The 17,029-nt window shown below is 59.4% G+C and overlaps 1 protein-coding gene across 12 annotated transcripts in view; it reads left to right on the top strand.

Annotated features, from left to right (window-relative positions):
* The window catches only part of LMF1 (lipase maturation factor 1), a 131,779-nt gene that overhangs the window by 102,394 nt on the left and 12,356 nt on the right, over positions 1 to 17,029 (top strand). For 6 of the 12 annotated variants that reach the window (XM_063598176.1, XM_034951650.3, XM_063598175.1 and 3 more), the window contains exons 6-10: positions 454 to 621; positions 9,790 to 9,970; positions 10,301 to 10,454; positions 11,117 to 11,220; positions 12,146 to 12,258. In XM_063598176.1, the coding sequence (XP_063454246.1) occupies positions 454 to 621; positions 9,790 to 9,970; positions 10,301 to 10,454; positions 11,117 to 11,220; positions 12,146 to 12,258 (720 nt within the window). Of the gene's footprint in view, positions 1 to 453; positions 622 to 9,789; positions 9,971 to 10,300; positions 10,455 to 11,116; positions 11,301 to 11,623; positions 12,259 to 17,029 lie in introns of those variants that run through there. The other 6 variants (XM_024925938.4, XM_055100075.2, XM_055100078.2 and 3 more) reach the window with 3 other exon arrangements.

The raw sequence follows: 17,029 nt of genomic DNA, 5'->3' as shown, positions 1-17,029 counted from the left end.
TCCCCAACCGTCACATCCCCACCTACGTGTCCATCCCCAGGGAAAGGGCATCCTGAGCCTGAGGGGCCGCCTGTGGACCCCGGCTCTTGGGGGTTGCAGCTTGGCCGCCTGTGGGCAGCAGGCAGCGCGTTCTCCGACTGCCTGTGTTCTCAAGTTGGGCACGGGGTTTACAGGTGTCGTCTCTTCTTCAGCTGGGGTGTGTATTCTTTGCTTTTAGATGGTAAACATTTTAAGACAAAAATGAACACTTCGCTTTCGCTTCAAAAGCTCCCTGAATGTCTCTTGGCCCCTCTTAGCGTGGCAGGTGGGCTCCACGTGTGCAGGGCCAGGCGGGCCGGGGGGATCCTGTGTGCCATAGGGGCCGGGGTCAGGGGGCCAGGGACCCACAAGCCTATCCCTAGCCCCGCCCCCCGAGATCGGCCAGGCACCTCACGGCCCCTCCTGTCCCTGCAGACCCAGCCAGTGCCCAATCCTGTGGCGTACTACCTGCACCACTCACCCTGGTGGTTCCATCGCTTCGAGACGCTCAGCAACCACTTCATCGAGCTCCTGGTGCCCTTCTTCCTCTTCCTCGGCCGGCGGGCATGCATCATCCACGGGGTGCTGCAGATCCTGTTCCAGGTGAGCCCGCGCCGCCCGCCCTGCCCCCTGTGTCCACAGAGACGCTGGCCCGTCGCCCTATTTCTGGCTGCCCCGCTGTCTGGGAGGACCCTGGGGCATTACAGGCCCCCTTTCTTGGGGACAGCCTGTCCTCCCCAGCCTTCGTTTGTGTCACGGGCCCCACTGCAGCCCTGTCCCGGGCTGCAGGCTGAGGGTCTCCTTCCCAGGCTTCCTCCAAGGACTGGCTCCTCCCAAGAGCGTTTCCTGCAGCTGCGAGAGGCCTGGCCATGTCCTGGGCTCCGCAGTGGGACGGGGTCAGCACGCCAAGTTCCTGTGTGGACACCCCCACATTCCTGGGATCCACTCCTAAGATTCTTCCATTCTAGAGGTTTCCTTTCAAGTGTTCGTGTCAGTCCACGGGGAACCAGGGTCTGAGAGAGGCCAGGGTCATTTGCCTCCATGTGGGTGAGGGGCTGCCTCCCCCAGCCCCTGGAACCCCGGGTACCCCCTAACGCCCCGTCCTGCCCACAGTCACCGCCATCCCTGCCCCACAAGCCCCCTGCATTGAGGGTGCCTTGAAGGGCAGAGCACCCCCACGCTGCCTCCAGGGGGTCTGGGCCAGTCCCGGGCCTTTGCTTTTCCCTGTAAACGCTACATTCCGACTGTCAATTCCCAGGGAAAACGTGGTGGGGATTTTAAAGGTGGTTCTCTCTCTCGATTGTTTCCATGGAGGTGTAACATACAGCCAGGGCAATGCACAGGTCCAGGTGGCGTTCCACGTGCTCTGGAAAACAGATGTACCTGGGTGTCCCACGCCCCTTCCCCTGCCCTGCCCGCCCCTGCCCCCGCCCTTCCCGCCCTTCCCCTGCCCTGCCCGCCCTTCCCCTGCCCTGCCTGCCCTTCCCCTGCCTTGCCTGCCCTTCCCCTGCCCTGCCCACCCCTACCAGAGCACCGCCGCCTAGAGGGGCAAAGCTCCGTCAGCAGGCACGGGTGCCACGCCACGTTGGTGCACGTGGGGGCGCCCATGGTTGTTGGCCGGGTCCTGTTTCACGGTGCGTGCCTGCGGTCGGTTCACCCATCCCGTCTGTGCACGTGTAGTGGTTTCTGGTTTTCACCACAGCCTGCCGTGCAGAGGCGCAATCTCCTCATCCTGTGGATGTATTTTCAAGGGCGCTACTGTATCGTGAGCAGGCCTGTGATTCACCTTACTGGAAGCTGCACATGTCCAGGGTGGCTGTGCCGTTCTTGACCCCTCCCCCCAGCAAGGACCCTCACTCTGGCCGCCGGGGCCCTCAGCAACTCCTGACCCCCTTGGGCTTTTCCGCGTTAGCTGCTCGGAGGCTGGCACCGGTGCCCATCAGGTGATTTCCCTGTGGGCATCGATGTCGCCATGAATCTAAGTGGGAAGAACGGACTTGCTCACAGATCGTCCCCCATCCAGGACCGCACGTTTCTCTCTGCAGCTGCTCAGGGCTCCTGGAGTAGCTTCAGTCGGTTCTGTGTAGCCGGACCCCACGCGCGTCTGGGGGCTCCTGGAATAGCTTCAGTCGGTTCCGTGTGGCCGGACCCCACGCGCATCTGGGGGCTCCTGGAATAGCTTCAGTGGATTCCTTGTAGCCGGACCCCACGCGCGTCTGGGGGCCCCTGGAATAGCTTCAGTCGGTTCTTTGTGGCCGGGCCCCACGCGCGTCTGGGGACCCCTGGAATAGCTTCAGTGGGTTCCGTGTGGCCGGACCCCACGCGCGTCTGGGGGCCCCTGGAATAGCTTCAGTGGGTTCCGTGTGGCCGGGCCCCACGCGCGTCTGGGGGCTCCTGGAATAGCTTCAGTGGATTCTGTGCGGCCGGACCCCACGCGCGTCTGGGGGCTCCTGGAATAGCTTCAGTGGATTCTGTGTAGCCGGACCCCACGCGCGTCTGGGGGCTCCTGGAATAGCTTCAGTGGATTCTGTGTAGCCGGACCCCACGCGTGTTTGTAGGCCGCAGCTCCGAGGTGACTTCTTTTTGTGGATGTTGTAAATGGTGCCCTTTTAAGTCACATTTCCTCCTCTTGGCGGCTAAGTGTGGGACTCTGGTGACCTTGACCTTTCTCGGACAACCTCTGCACTGGTACTACCCCGTCTGTCTGCGGGTCCCTCAGAGACGCGTCCTGTGGGTGATCTAGGGATTCTGCCGGTTCTGCATCCATACCTTTCTCCCCTGCTGGGCGGGGTCGAGTGCTGTCCTGGGTCTGGGGTCCCACAGCAGGGAGGGCCCCCCACCCCACGCACTGCCTCTCACGATGCCGGCTGTGGGTTGTTTTCGTGGCTGCTTTTATTCACTTCTCCTTTGTGGGTTTTTAGCCATGAATGGATGTTGAGTTGTGGCGTTTCTCCATCAGTCACGAGATGACTTGTTCTTTCGTCTGTAACGTGGCGAGTTACATTAATGCTGTGGATGCTGAAGCAAGTTCACATTCCCAGAACATCTGAGCCTCTTCCTCTGGGGGAGTCTGGAAAGCAGAGGTGACCATCCCTCACACCTGGCAGTGCTCCTGCATGAGGCCACCTGCGCCGCCAGGGTCTCTGTGACTCATCACCCTTGCGGGCCGCAGGACACACAGAGTTTCCATTCCTTCTTGACTTGAGGCAGTTTTTGTGGTGAACATTTCCCTGGGAATTTGTTCATCTGTTTTCAAATCTGTTGGCAAAAAAAGTCATAGTATTATCTTAGTTTTATAGCCTCTCAAGTAGCTGGGACTACAGGTGCCACCACGCCCAGCTATTTTTAATTTTTTGTAGAGATGGGGGTCTCGCTATGTTGCCCAGTCTGGTTTTGAACTCTAGGGCTCGAGCACTCCTCCTGCCTGACCTCCTAAAGTGCCCTGACTGCAGGTGTGCGCCTGGCCTCAAGGCCTGTGTCCTCACCGACGCGCATCTCCTGAGACAGCGGGGAGCAAGGTCATGGTTAGGGTCAGCGTGGCCGTCTTTGTCTTTTAAGTGACAGGCCCATATATCTCAACTGACATATGTGGACGTATTTCCACATCTTTGTATCTTTCTCTCTCATTTTTCCCTATTTTCCCTCCTCTAATGGATAAGGAAGACCCTCCGTTTCCTCAGTGGTTATCAGCCATGTTAACTTACTGAAGGTCTCAGTTTGGGCAGCATCTTTGCCACCATGACCCCCCGAGGTCCTCAGCCCGCCCAGCCCGCCTCTGTCCGCCCCAAGCCACCTGCGTCCTTTGCTCCAGTGTTTCAGCTCTGTTTCATTTTATTAATTGACTTATTTTAGAACAGTTTTAGGTTTTTGGAAAAACTGTGCAAAGACTACAAAGGTTCCCTTATCCCCCCCTCCCAGTTTCCCTGCACTCAGCACCTTGTATTGGCCAGGACCTTGTATAGTTGATAGTCAGGACTGATAAACTGTTGCCAACTAGAGTCCCCGGCTGACAGGAGAGCCATTGGCAGTGTTGCTCATTCTGTAAGCTCCGACAAACGGACGACGACGCGTGTCCCCATCACAGCTTCATGCAGAGTCGCTTGTGGCCCTGGAAGTTCTCTGTGCCCCGCCGACCCTCCGTCTCCACGGTGCTGCCTCTTCCGGACGTCCTAGAGTGGGAAGCATCGTGCAGCCTTTGCGGACTGGCTTCCTGCCCTCCACAGCTGCGCGTGGGCTCCCGCACCTCCTGCAGGCTCCACCGCTCGTTTCTCTTCGGTGCCGAGACGCCCGCGGTCCGCACGTGCCCCACACGTGCCCCGGTTTGTTTCTCCACTCAGCCTCGGAAGGGTCATAGACGGAGCCCCGGGCACATGTGCTTCCCACAGGGCGCACAAGGAGGGTTGTGCTGAGCAAAGGCGTGGGGTCAGGGCCGGCTGTGCCAGCCCCGGGTCCCACTGCCACCCAGGGAGGGGTGTCCAGCCTGAATGGAGGGGTGTGTCCCAGGATTCCTGACCTGGGTGGGGCCACGCATACGGGTGACTCCTGAGCCGTCTTCAGCCATGCGGTCCTGGGGTCCCAGCTGCTGGAGGAGGGCAGGGCTGGAGACTCCCGGGAGTCACCCTGACACCCCACACCTCCTGCGTGGGCTGTGCTGCCCCAGGGTCCCGCCTGCCCCTGCCAGTGGAGAACACAGAGATGCCCACGCCAGGCTCGGGTGTGGTTCCGAGGCCGGTCCAAGGGCACCCCTGGACACACAGCCCAGGCAGGGGTGTTGGTCTGCTTGGCTCCGTGGCTGCCTGGCAGTGGGGAGTGCTCAGGATCCCACCTCCCGCTTGCATGGCCCGTGTACCCTGTAGCGTCCCTCCCTCAGGCTGTGCTGGCCAGTTCCACCACTGCCCCTCTCCAGATAAGCTGATGCTGGCTGGGAGAAGCTCTCATGAAAAGCGAGGTGCTGAATTACTTAAGTAAATGGAGAAAGTGGGAGTCACTTGAGGGCTGAGCTACCGTGACATGGAATGGGGAGGTGACCCTTGAACCAGAGGCCTCAAAAACGTTCTTGTTTATTCAGAACGCAGGAACCTGGCCAGGGAGTTAGATGAGAATTGGACCAACGGGCCCTGGTGCAGGCAGACAGGGACCCTCCCAAGCATGACAGCCAGGCTGCGGGTTCCCTTAGTGCCGGTGCTGGCCCAGTTTTGGAGTCCGCTGCCTGGTGGGGTGAGTGGCGGTGGACAGTGGGGATGCTGGAAGGGGAGGGGACAGAGCTGGGCCTCACTGCACCTGGGACTCTGAGCACCACCCCCAAAGACCCAGCACAGGCAGCGCCTCCCTTCCAGGCCTCGGAGGTCAGGCCACGTCATCCTCTCCAGCCCCACACTGTGTCCAGGACGAGGTGGAAGCACCAGGGTCGTGGCTGTGCTCTGCGGCGTGGCCTGGCGTCCCCCTTGGAAGACAAGATGGTTGGCCGGCAGTCCCAGCTGCAATGTATCCTGCCCCTTCACAGGCAGTGTGGGGTCTTGAACTAGGGCTTTTGCCCCCACAGGCGTACGGGGCAGAGGGTGTTTGGGGGATGATATGGTGTGGGGCTGAGAGTGACCCGCGCCCTCCAACATTGTAGTGTCCTGGCCGGGGCCGCGTCCTCCCCTGTGCTGCGCTGTGCCAGCCGAGTGCCCTGACACTTCCGAGCACCGCCTCCCTGGAGCCCGTCCTGGTTCCGTGTGTTCCCATCTGAGCACCATCCCCCGGAGCCCGTCCTGGTTCCGTGTTCCCATCTGAGCGCCGCCCCCCTGGAGCCTGTCCTGGTTCCCGTGATCCTTCCGTTGGGGAGTTGCGGCATGAGCAGCCTCCCTCCTCCCACGCAGTTTACACAGCTGTTCCGGAGGGTTCTGCAGATCCCTGGGGCCGCTGCCTGCCTGGAGAGGTGCACATGAGCAGTGACCGCAGAGCCCGGCCGCCCAGCCAGCACCCCACGGGAGCCATCGGCTTCCACTAGGGCACTGGGGACAGGGAGACGCAGCCCGGGGCCGCCAGGGCGGGAGGGGCAGGGGGTGAGCTCAGGTCTGGAGCCTCTGAGGTGCCTGCTCACAGGGGGCTGTCCGGCCCCACCTCACCCCGCCCTGCCCAAAGGGCTCCTTGCCCTGTGGTGGCTGCACCCCATGCCCCCTCAAGACAGAGGCCCGGAGGCCCTGCCAGCCCCCCACACACAAGCCGGCTGTCCTGAGGCTCTGTCCCAGAGTTGGGCTCACAGGCCCTTAGCTGTGTTTTGGTTGTGATGAAACAACACAGATAACGCAAAGTTCATGCTTTTGAAGTGAACTCGGGGGCATCCAGTACGTTCACAGCGTGACGCAACCACCGCCTCCACGTGGTTCCAGAACTTCCCATACCCCCCCACACCCGGCAAAGGAGACCCTCACACCTGCCGCCGGGCCTCCACCAGCCACTGGGAGCTTCATCTCTGGATTCCCCTGACTCGGACGTTCCATGCAACTGGCATCCTACGATGTGCGGCCTCCGTGCAGCCTCCCTCCCTGACCACCATGACCCTGGGTCTGTCCCTTTCGGGGCACGTGCTGAACTCCGATTCCTTTGCAAGGCTGGATGCGTTTCCGTGGGTCAGGCACAGGGCTCTGGGTCACTGCTGTCGTGGACGCTGATGGACTCGTGTTAGACCTCAGCAGATTCTCTACCTCCCACCATGTTCTCCATGTTCTTCTGCCCTCATCTCCTCTCTGTGACACCAAAGAGAGACCTGGGTTCACTCCCACCAGAGTGCCCACCTGGAACACAACGCATTTCCCCGGCGGAGGGTCCCCGTGAGCGCAGTCGTGTCCTCGGCGGAGAGTCCCCGCGAGCAGTCGTGTCCTCAGCAGAGGGTCCCCGCGAGCAGGCGTGTCCTCGGCGGAGGGTCCCCGTGAGCGCAGGCGTGTCCTCGGCGGAGGGTCCCCGCGAGCAGTCGTGTCCTCGGCGGAGGGTCCCCGTGAGCGCAGTCGTGTCCTCGACAGAGGGTCCCCTTGAGCGCAGTCGTGTCCTCGGCGGAGGGTCCCCGCGAGCGCAGTCGTGTCCTCGGCGGAGGGTCCCCGCGAGCAGTCATGTCCTCGGCGGAGGGTCCCCGCGAGCGCAGTCGTGTCCTCGACAGAGGGTCCCCTTGAGCGCAGTCGTGTCCTCGGCGGAGGGTCCCCGCGAGCAGGCGTGTCCTCGGCGGAGGGTCCCCGCGAGCAGTCGTGTCCTCGGTGGAGGGTCCCCGTGGGCGCAGGCGTGTCCTCGGTGGAGAGTCCCTGCGAGCAGTCGTGTCCTCGGCGGAGTGTCCCCGTGGGCGCAGGCGTGTCCTCGGCGGAGGGTCCCCGTGAGCGCAGGCGTGTCCTCGGTGGAGGGTCCCCGCGAGCAGTCGTGTCCTCGGCGGAGGGTCCCCGCGAGCGCAGGCGTGTCTTCGGCGGAGGGTCCCCACAAGCCACCTGTTCTCCGTGGCAGCTGACAGGCAGGAAGCTGTATCCAGAGACGCCACTCTTCCTTCTTGGGGTCATGCGCCGTTGGCCTCGGAGCACCTGCTGCTCCGTCTCTTGGGCCCAGGATTCCATCACCTCAAGCTCCTCTTCCTGTGCCGGCCTTGGGGACCCCCTTGGGCCTCGCCTCCGCTCCCAGCCACCGGCCGGGTCATCTGTGGGCCGCACAGCCTTGTGAGGACTCCGCCGGCGGGGGCGAGCACAGATGGGCCATGAGAAGATTGATTTCCCTCTGAGGAGATGGCTCAGTGACGCTAGAAGAAAAACAAGGAAGACGAGGTCCCCCAGGAGCGCTCAGGCCGTGCACTCTACGCGGAACTGCGTTTTCATAACAAAACAGCCGACCAGATGGAGGGAGAGAGATGCACCAGAGCAGCTGAACAGGGCGCAGCTAGGGATGCCTCTGCACGGAGCAGGGCCCCAAGCCCCAAAGCTTTCTTAGAAACAGGATCTGATGCCCAGATCTGTGCTCTCTGGAGCCCTAGTTCCCTGAAGCTAGAGTTCCCCACTGAGTCCACATCAGGATGACCCAAGGGGGCTTTAGAAATATGCTCAGGCGGGGCCCACCCTGACCAACGCAGGCAGGCGCTCAGGGCTGGGTGCTGCTCAAAGCTCCTGATGGTTCTGGCGTGGCCGAGCATCCGAACGGGCGCTGGCTCAGGCTGTGCCCCAGGTCGCTTTGGTCCCATCTGCCAGTCAGGCTGACCACAGGGAAGGGCCAGAAAGACCCGAACTTTTCCCACCAGGACATTCCAGTGTCACCTGTGGCGGCTCCTCCAGAGCATCCCCAAGAGTGGGCCCAAAGGTCAGACCTCAGTGCCCAGCCCTGCACCCTCCCTGTCACGGGAGCTCAGGGGCTCCCAGCCGCCCCACCCCAGACCAGCCCTGGTCACACTCAGGACGGAGGGCATGGGGGTCTGGACCGGCAGAGGGGAGCTGGTGGCAGAGGTGGCTAACCCCAGCAAGGGGAGGCGGGGCTGTTTTTGGCACAGGGGTTTAGTAACCTTGTAGACAGTGGAGAATAAGAAATAACTGTTTTGGGGCTCAGAACCAGGAAAGCTATTTTTCCCAATTCACCCAGGGAGAGCCATGAATGCACAGTTCATAAAACACCATCACTGCCCATAAAACTGATTGTGGCTGCCCTCACGAGTCCCTTAATCTTCATTAGACATCGGTGTCCCTGCCCTCAACCTTCCTCCTGAGTTACGGGGATTAAGGCTGGGCTTTGATGCATCAACTCTGGCTGACGGAGCTGTCTGAGGAAGCCACGCCCGGGTCCTGCCGGCCCAGGGTCCACCGGCTCAGCTGCAGACCATCACCCATGCGGGGCGACTGGCCACGCAGGCCGCCCCTGATGCCTCCGCGGCAACGGCAGGGGTGAGGTTTGGCAGCACACCTGTGATATCACCCGACGGAGCTGCAGGGACAGCAGCTCAATCTCCAGTTTCGTCACCTAACGATCGCTGGCCAGTGGGGATGTCCAGAAGCGGGTCCCTCTGAGTCCCTCCTGCCGCGGTCTGCCTTTCCTGCCGCAGGTTTACTCACTGCTGCTGAGTCTTTCCTTGGAGCTCTCCCAGCCGTGCTGCTCAGCCAGCCCTGCATGCAACCCCTCCCCTCTCCTGCTGTTCATCTCTGTGGCACAGGGTCCGGTGTCTGTGTCTCACTTCCTTGCATTTCGTATTTTGGATTGGGGGCGTTACTGATGGCCCCTGTTGTCCGTGTCACCCGTCGGCTGAGGGGCGTCCCCGGTACCCACTCTCCAAGCACAGCCTCCTCTGTTTGGACGCAGCAGCCTTCCCCGGGCATGACCCCGGCAGGCGCCCTCTGAAGGTGAGGAGTTCCAGGAGGGCACAGGGTCTGGTGGTCTGGTCCAGCCCCCGCCTTGCAGATCACGCAGCAGCCTTCCCCGGGCATGACCCCGGCAGGCGCCCTCTGAAGGTGAGGAGTTCCAGGAGGGCACAGGGTCTGGTGGTCTGGTCCAGCCCCCGCCTTGCGGATCACTAAAGCAAGGGACAGAACCTGCACAGAAACGTGCAGTCAAGGGAGGAATGTTCTGGAAGCACCTGCTGGAAGGCACCGCTGAGGCATCTGCTGTCCCCTCCATGAAGGCACAGCTGGGTTTCAGTTGTGATGCTGGGCCCGAGGGACAAGGGCAGAGCTGGGTGCAGCCCGCCCCCCCCCCCCCCCGCTCTGGGAAGAGAGGCGCCAGCCACCCAGGGGCCCCACACGAGCCCCTGCACGAGGCTCAGCTGCGGCGTCTCCACAGGCCGTCCTCATCATCAGCGGGAACCTCAGCTTCCTGAACTGGCTGACTATGGTGCCCAGCCTAGCCTGCTTTGATGACGCCACCCTGGGATTCTTGTTCCCCTCTGGGCCGGGCAGCCTGAAGGACCGAGTTCTGCAGATGCAGAGGGACATCCGAGGGGCCCGGCCCAAGCCCAGATTCGGTAGGTGGCTTAGCTGGGGGGCCCTGCCCCAGTGCCCAAGGGCATGAGAAAGTCGGGTGATGCCAGCCCCACAGCCTGCCCGTGTGGGTTGGGGACGCCAGGGTAGGAGGAGAGTCAGCGTACCCGTGTGGGTTGGGGACGCCAGGGTAGGAGGAGAGTCAGCGCTGTCTGCTGTGCAGCGTGCCAGGAACAAGGTGTGTGAGGTCGGGTGCTGCTCCGTCCCTGGGACCCAGGACAGCTGACCCTTAGGGAGCAGCAGCTGGGGTCTCCCCGGGGACAGGCCACGGGGCAGCTGGGAGCCCCACCTGGAAGATGTCACTCCCCTGCCAGGCTCCGTGGTGCGGCGTGCAGCCAACGTCTCGCTGGGCGTCCTGCTGGCCTGGCTCAGCGTGCCCGTGGTCCTCAACTTGCTGAGCTCCAGGCAGGTCATGAACACCCACTTCAACTCTCTTCACATCGTCAACACTTACGGGGCCTTCGGAAGGTATGAGCCTGGGGTCCCCGTCCCCTGGAGCTGGGTATATGGGGAGACTCAGCCCTGACCAGCCACATTCAGGCGGGGTTAGAGTGCAGGCCCCCATGACCCCAAGTGTCCCCTGCCCCACCCCAGCCTGACCCAGGCACAGGCCGTGCTGTCCCCATGAGCGGGCCTGGACACGCAGGTCTCCTCCATCCTGGTCCCATGAGGCAAAGGGGCAGGGCCCGAGGTCACCAGGCAGGTGGGCTGCAGCCCTGGAATGCCTACTGGGGGCGTAAGGGAGAGGCCACCAGGCCCCAACCCCCTGCGTGGGAATGCCGGGTAGTGCCACCTGAACACAGGCACCCTCCCTGCCCTGGGGCCAGCCCCTTGGCCTCTGTCCCCCTCGTGTCCACCCTGAGCTGCCGAGGGGCATGGGGCACATGCCGGCTGCAGCTGGGTCTTCAGGGGCAGAGAACGTGTTCTCGAATGAGCCCCTGGGGCCACAGTTCCCAAAAGTTCTCCTCAGCCCCACCCAGCCTCTCAGTAGCCCCTGACCGGGAGGCAGGTGGAGGCTGTAGCCCTCCACCTGGGCCAGGATGGACAGTTCGGGAACCCCCCCCCCCATGCACCCCACTCAGCCCAGCCGGTGTGTGACGTGGGCCTGGCCTGCCTCGGTCTCCCGGCAGCATCACCAAGGAGCGGGCGGAGGTGATCCTGCAGGGCACAGCCAGCTCCAACGCCAGCGCCCCCGACACCGTGTGGGAGGACTACGAGTTCAAGTGCAAGCCAGGTGACCCCAGCAGACGGCCCTGCCTCATCTCCCCGTACCACTACCGCCTGGACTGGCTGATGTGGTTTGCGGCCTTCCAGGTGGGGGACGGTCCCTGGCGGGCGCGTGGACCCCACCCTCTTCTGCCTGCAGATGGCAGGTTTCTAGAACGCCCACTGAAGGGGCTGGTGGGGAGGGAGGCTGGGGGAGATGGGACCCTGCCTGAGCTGAGAACTGAGCCCACACGACATCCAGGCCCAGCCTTAGGAGGGGCCTCATGTGGAAGCCCAGCCCCACCATCCCCCAGGGTCTGCCAGGTAGTGTCTCATGCCAGGAATCCCAGCCTGGGTGCCATAGCGAGACACTGTATCTACGAAAAATACAAAAGTTAGCCAGCAGCTGAGGGTGGCGCCTGTGGTTTCAGCTACGCGGGAGGAGGAAGGATCGATTGAGCCCAACTGTTGCAGCCTCAAATGATGGCAGCGTTGCATTCCAGTCTGGGGGACAGAGCCAGACCCTGTCTCAGCGAACCAGACCCTGTCTCAGCGAACAGGAAAGAAGGAATCCCCAGGGCTGGGGTTAGCAGAGGCACCCATGGACAGAGCTGCTGTTTCTGTCCTCCCGGTCCTGTCTCAGCCACCAGAAAACTGAGCCTCAGGGAGGCAAGGCCCAGACAGAGGGTGCTGGAGTGGACAGGCTCCAAGGCACCCGGCCAGGGGAGCAAAGCCAGCGGCCGACATGGGAATGAGTGGTCAGGGCTACAAGGAGCACGCGAAGCAGGCAGCCCCTTAAGGGGACCCCAGCCAAAGAAGTGGAGTGCGGCTGCCCAGGGAACACACGTCCAGGAAAGCCTCAGGAGGGAGTGGAGGGCACAGCCGAGCGTCTGGAGGGGCTGTGCCTGGACAGCGAGTGGCACAGCCGTCTCCAGCCCGACCTCTCCTCCCAGACATACGAGCACAACGACTGGATCATCCACCTGGCTGGCAAGCTCCTGGCCAGCGATGCCGAGGCCTTGTCCCTGCTGGCACACAACCCCTTCGCGGGCAGGCCCCCACCCAGGTAGGACGCCCTCCCTGCCGCTGCTCAGGGGTCTCCCCCAAATCCAGGTGTCTGCTGGGATCCCACCACCTGTACCCGCACCCCCACCTGCTCACAGGAAGCGCCCCTTCCCTCCCGCAGAGGCAGGAGGTGGGGCCTGCTGGGAGCAAAAAGGGCCCCCCACCCCACATCAGCCTTGGCATCAAGGCCGGTCCCACCCCTGCCTCATAGCCCACCTCAAACCAAACCAGCCGTGGTGAGAGGAGCCCAGGACAGCTGCTCTGGGCAGGGTGACGGGGGCTCACAGCTTTGTTGAGGTGTCCTCCAGGTGCCACCTCTGCTCCTGGCCTGGAGAGGCAAGAAGGACAGGCAGGGCCCTCACTCCAGGAGCCCCAGGGGTCCATGGTGAACTGGGCAGGGGACTGCAGTGAGAGCCCTGTGGGCCCTGTGCAGTGAGAGCCCTGTGGGCCCTGCAGCCTGGCCCACTCCGGCCAGTGACCTGGTGACATTCCAAGGAGGGAGCCCCGCAGGGTCAGATTCTGAGGAGCCAGAGGTGGTAGCCATGGGGGAAGTCACCCTCCTCTCCATACCAGGGATGACTTTCCAGACTCCACGCAGGGGAGCTGGGGTGCACAGGGAGACACTAAGGACCCTGAGCATTGTGACCAGAGGACAAGGTTTTGGGGAGAGCTGGGGCCTTCAGAAGAGGAGCAGGAGGCAGGGATGGGGCCCCACTGGGGTACGGGAGGGGATCTGAGGACAGTGTGGGGTGGGGTCCAGGGTGGGGCAGAGCATGGAGGACTGGAGACGTCCACGTGACCAGACCTGGGGCGGCCACTCTGACAAGCGTTTGTATCCCCTGCTCCACATGGTTGGGATTGAGCAGCCCCCTGGAGGTAGCAGGAACAGAGCAGAGTCTGGACTGCCCACCCCTCCCCTGCGCCATCAGCCGCCGATTCTGACCGAAAACACAGCTCTGGATTTTCCCTCCAAGAACACTTGGGAGCTGGGACAGCTGCACCCTCTAGAGTTGCTCACAGCTGCCTGAAGGCCCCAGCCAAGGAGCTGGAGGGCAGGGATGGGAGGGGCGCCGAGGTCCACAGAGGCAGTAGAGCAGCTGGGCCCGAGTCTGGCAGCCCAGGCAGGTGCTCCTGGCCAAGCGATGCTTCCAGGGCTGCTTCCCCAGCACGGGTATCACAGGGAGCTGGGGCAGGGGGGCGATGGGGTCCCTCCTCCTGGGCCCGGCCTCAGGCAGTCCAGGGGAGTCTCCATCCCAGAGCCTGCGGTGGGGTGGCCGCCCTCCTAGTTGGCGCCCTCAGGGCCACCTTCCTGTGAATCAGCATCAAGCCCCAGGTGACTTGCCTGCCATGTGGCCACCAGCAGCCCTGGGAGCCTGAGACCTTGGAGGCTGGACAGGCGGCCGTTCCGCTGGCTCACTGGGGACCAGGCCCCAGAGCTCGTCCTTCCAGGCTCAATACGGGTCTTCTCTGTTACTGCCCCGTCTCAGCAGCCTTCAGAGCCCCCCAGCCCCCACCCCAGATCGCAGCCTCCTCGGTGCCTGGGGACCCTGGAGCTGGCCCAGAGGAAGGTTTGCCATCGTCAGGTCGTGACGGAAGCCTCTTCTGGCCAAGCGCACAGTCGGATCATCTGTTTCTCAGCCAGGAGGTGCTGGAAAAAGTAATCATGTCAGAGCAGCTTCAGGTCCATCCATGAGTCCCAAAGTCTACCTGAAAGGATGGATACTGTGAAAACCAAGTGTGAAAAGCAATAACTATTTTATACGAACCAGTAATGAGTTAACATTTAGGGAAAACATTATTGAACACTGCCACACGGCACATCTCTCCCGTCTCCATGATACACGTGTTTGGCAGCTGGAGCAGGTGGTACCATGACAGGCTGTGGCTAACCGTGGGCCTGCATTTAGTTCATCATCGACTTTAAAACTGGAAGATGGAGCAGACACTTATCCCTGTTCCTCCCACTAAGTGCAACCAAGATCCCTGGACGTTATACATAAAACAGGAAGACTGAAGGTGAGAGAAGAGAGCCACCAGCAGGGCCCTCGGGACGGAGCCACAGCCCCAAAATGGCGGTGATCGCCTAGGATTGCTTTCAGCCTCATTTTCTAGACTTGGAGGTGAGGAAACTGGAAACCGAGTAATGCCAGCAGATGCAGACAAGAAACACCTCAACAAAAATCTGCTCTCTCTGACTAAAGGGCCAGAAAAGAGCAGCCTAGCAAGACAGGAAATTTACAGAAAATAATCACCACTCCAGGCAACACCACAGAAAAAACCATGGCCCCACCCACACCAGCAAGGTATGGAGTAGGGAGCCTGGACTCTCCTCCAAACGGCTCACTGGGGTGCTACCAGAGGAGGCCAAATAGGAAGCTGAGATTTTCATCCAAGTGGGCAGGAAGGACCCCCCGCTTCTGTGGTATCAGTGGAGACCACAGGAGGAGCCTGGACTCCCCCAACCCCTGGCAGTACTGAAGGGCTCCTCCCCTCCAGAGTGGTATTACGTAATAGCTACCAGAAAGTCAGGACCTTCACCACCACCCAGCCAGCAGTGACTAGGCCGCCACCCCCGCCATAGTCATGGAGGCCTAGTGCAGAGCCACGACTCCCACCCTACCCAGAAACAACAAGGAATACCCCCAATGCGTCCACTGGAGTTTTACCCCAACCTGGCAGGAGCAAGGCAATACCCCTGGCTCTACCAGCATGAGGTCAGAAGAAGTCATCTAAAGCAGAAGGTTTAAATAAGATCCAAAATCTCCTAATACACAAAATGTTCAGTTTTCAGTGGAAAAATTACTTATCACAGCAGGAAACAGGAAGACATTGAACTGGTGAAAAAGGGCAGTCGACAGATGATAGCACCAAGATGAGAGAGGTATTAGAGTGACTTCACAGAGATGTGAATGCAGCCGTCGAAAACGCATGCAGTAAGCAATTATGAACACAACTGATAAAAAATACAGCCTCAGCAAAGAAATAGGTTTTTTAAAGAACCAAATGAAAAGTTTAGAAGTGAAAAATATAACTGACACAAAACACTCGACATCTGAATGGCAAGGACAGAGGAAAGAATCAATAAACTTAAACATAGAAAGTACCCAGTGGGAACAAGTGAGAGGACATAGACGGGGAAAATCAGCAAGAGCCCCAGGGATCTGTGGGACTGAGACTGTAACAAAAGATCCAGAATTCATGTCATCAGAGTCCTAGGAGGAAGAGAGAGTGAGCTTTAGGGCTGAAAATGTACTTGGAGAAATAAGAACTGAAAACTTCCCAAATTTGGCAAAACGGACAAACCTACCGAGTCAATAAACTGAGCAAACCCTAAACAGGAAAAACCCAAAGAAATTCAAACCTAAACACATCAAAGTCAAATTTCTAAAAACCAGAGATAATAAAACATTGCCAGCCTGGCCAACATGGTGAAGTCTCGTCTCTACAAAAATAAAAAATGAGCGAGTATGGTGCCACACGCCTGTAATCCCAGCTACTCAGGAAGCTGAGCAGGAGAATTGCTTGAACCTGGGAGGCAGAGGTTGCAGTGAGCCGAGATCACACCATTGCCCTCCAGCCTGGGCAACAGAGCGAGACTCAATCTCAAAAGAAAAAAGAAAAGACATGGGTAAATACAATAGACGTTCCTTCTCTTGAGTTCCAATCATGTTGGATGGTTAAGCAAAGGCTATAAAACTGTCTGAAGTAGTTCAAAGTTTATGTAGAGGAAGTAGTTAAGATAACTATAAATGGATGAGGGCAAATGGACATAGAGGTGAGGTTTCTATACTTAACTTGAAGTGGTAAAATGACATCAGTAGACTGTAAGTTATGTGCCAAGAACAGCCCGTAAAAAACAACCTATACTAAGAGATACATTGGAACACACTATTGACAAATCAAAATGGAATTCTAAAACACTTACATAACCCATAGGAAAGCAGGTTGGGAAAAACAAATCAGAAACAGAACAGATGGGAAGAAGTAAAATGACGGACTTTATATTCAATGTAAATGGTCTAAATAAGCCAATTAAGAGATAAAGATTGGCCAGGTGCAGTGGCTCACTCCTGTAATGTCAGCACTTTGGGAGCTGAGGCAGGTGTATCACTTGAAGTCAGGAGTTCAAAATCAGCCTGGCCATCATGGCAAAACCCTCTCTTTACTAAAAATACAACAATTAGCCAGGCATGGTGGTGCATGCCTGTAATCCCAGCTACTCGGGAAGCTGAGGCTACAGGGACCCAAGACATGCCACTGCACTCCAGCCTGGGTGACACAACAAGACCCTATCTCAAAAAAAAAAAAAAAAAAAAAGATAGTAATTTAAATATATGCATAATGAGCTTATGCCCTGATAAATGCAGCATAAGTTGAAAATGTAAGTCAAAAATGCGTTTAGTACACCTACCAAACATCCGTCGTAGCTCAGCCTAGCCTACTACCTTAAACGTGCTCAGAACACGTACAATTGACTACACTGGGCAAAATCACCTAGCACAGGCCTGTTTATATACAGTGTTGAATATGTCATTTACTGAATACTGTATGAAAGTGAAAACAGGATGGTTGTCTGGGCATTCACAGTGTGGTTTCTACCAAGTGCGTATCCCTCTCACCATTGTAAAGCTGAAAAACTGTCAGTGGAACTCTCATAAGTTAGGGACCCTCTGTATAGGCAGGTTGAACGTAAAAGGATAGAAAAAAATAGGTGACTATTAATGAAAATCAAGGATACATTGTATTAACCTCAAAGTAGGCCTCAGTGCAAA

The sequence above is a fragment of the Pan paniscus genome, chromosome 18 (genome assembly GCF_029289425.2).
Source record: "Pan paniscus chromosome 18, NHGRI_mPanPan1-v2.0_pri, whole genome shotgun sequence".
Classification (NCBI taxonomy): domain Eukaryota; kingdom Metazoa; phylum Chordata; class Mammalia; order Primates; family Hominidae; genus Pan; species Pan paniscus.
Note: the sequence above shows the minus strand (reverse complement) of the source record. Positions and strands in the feature narration are given on the sequence as shown.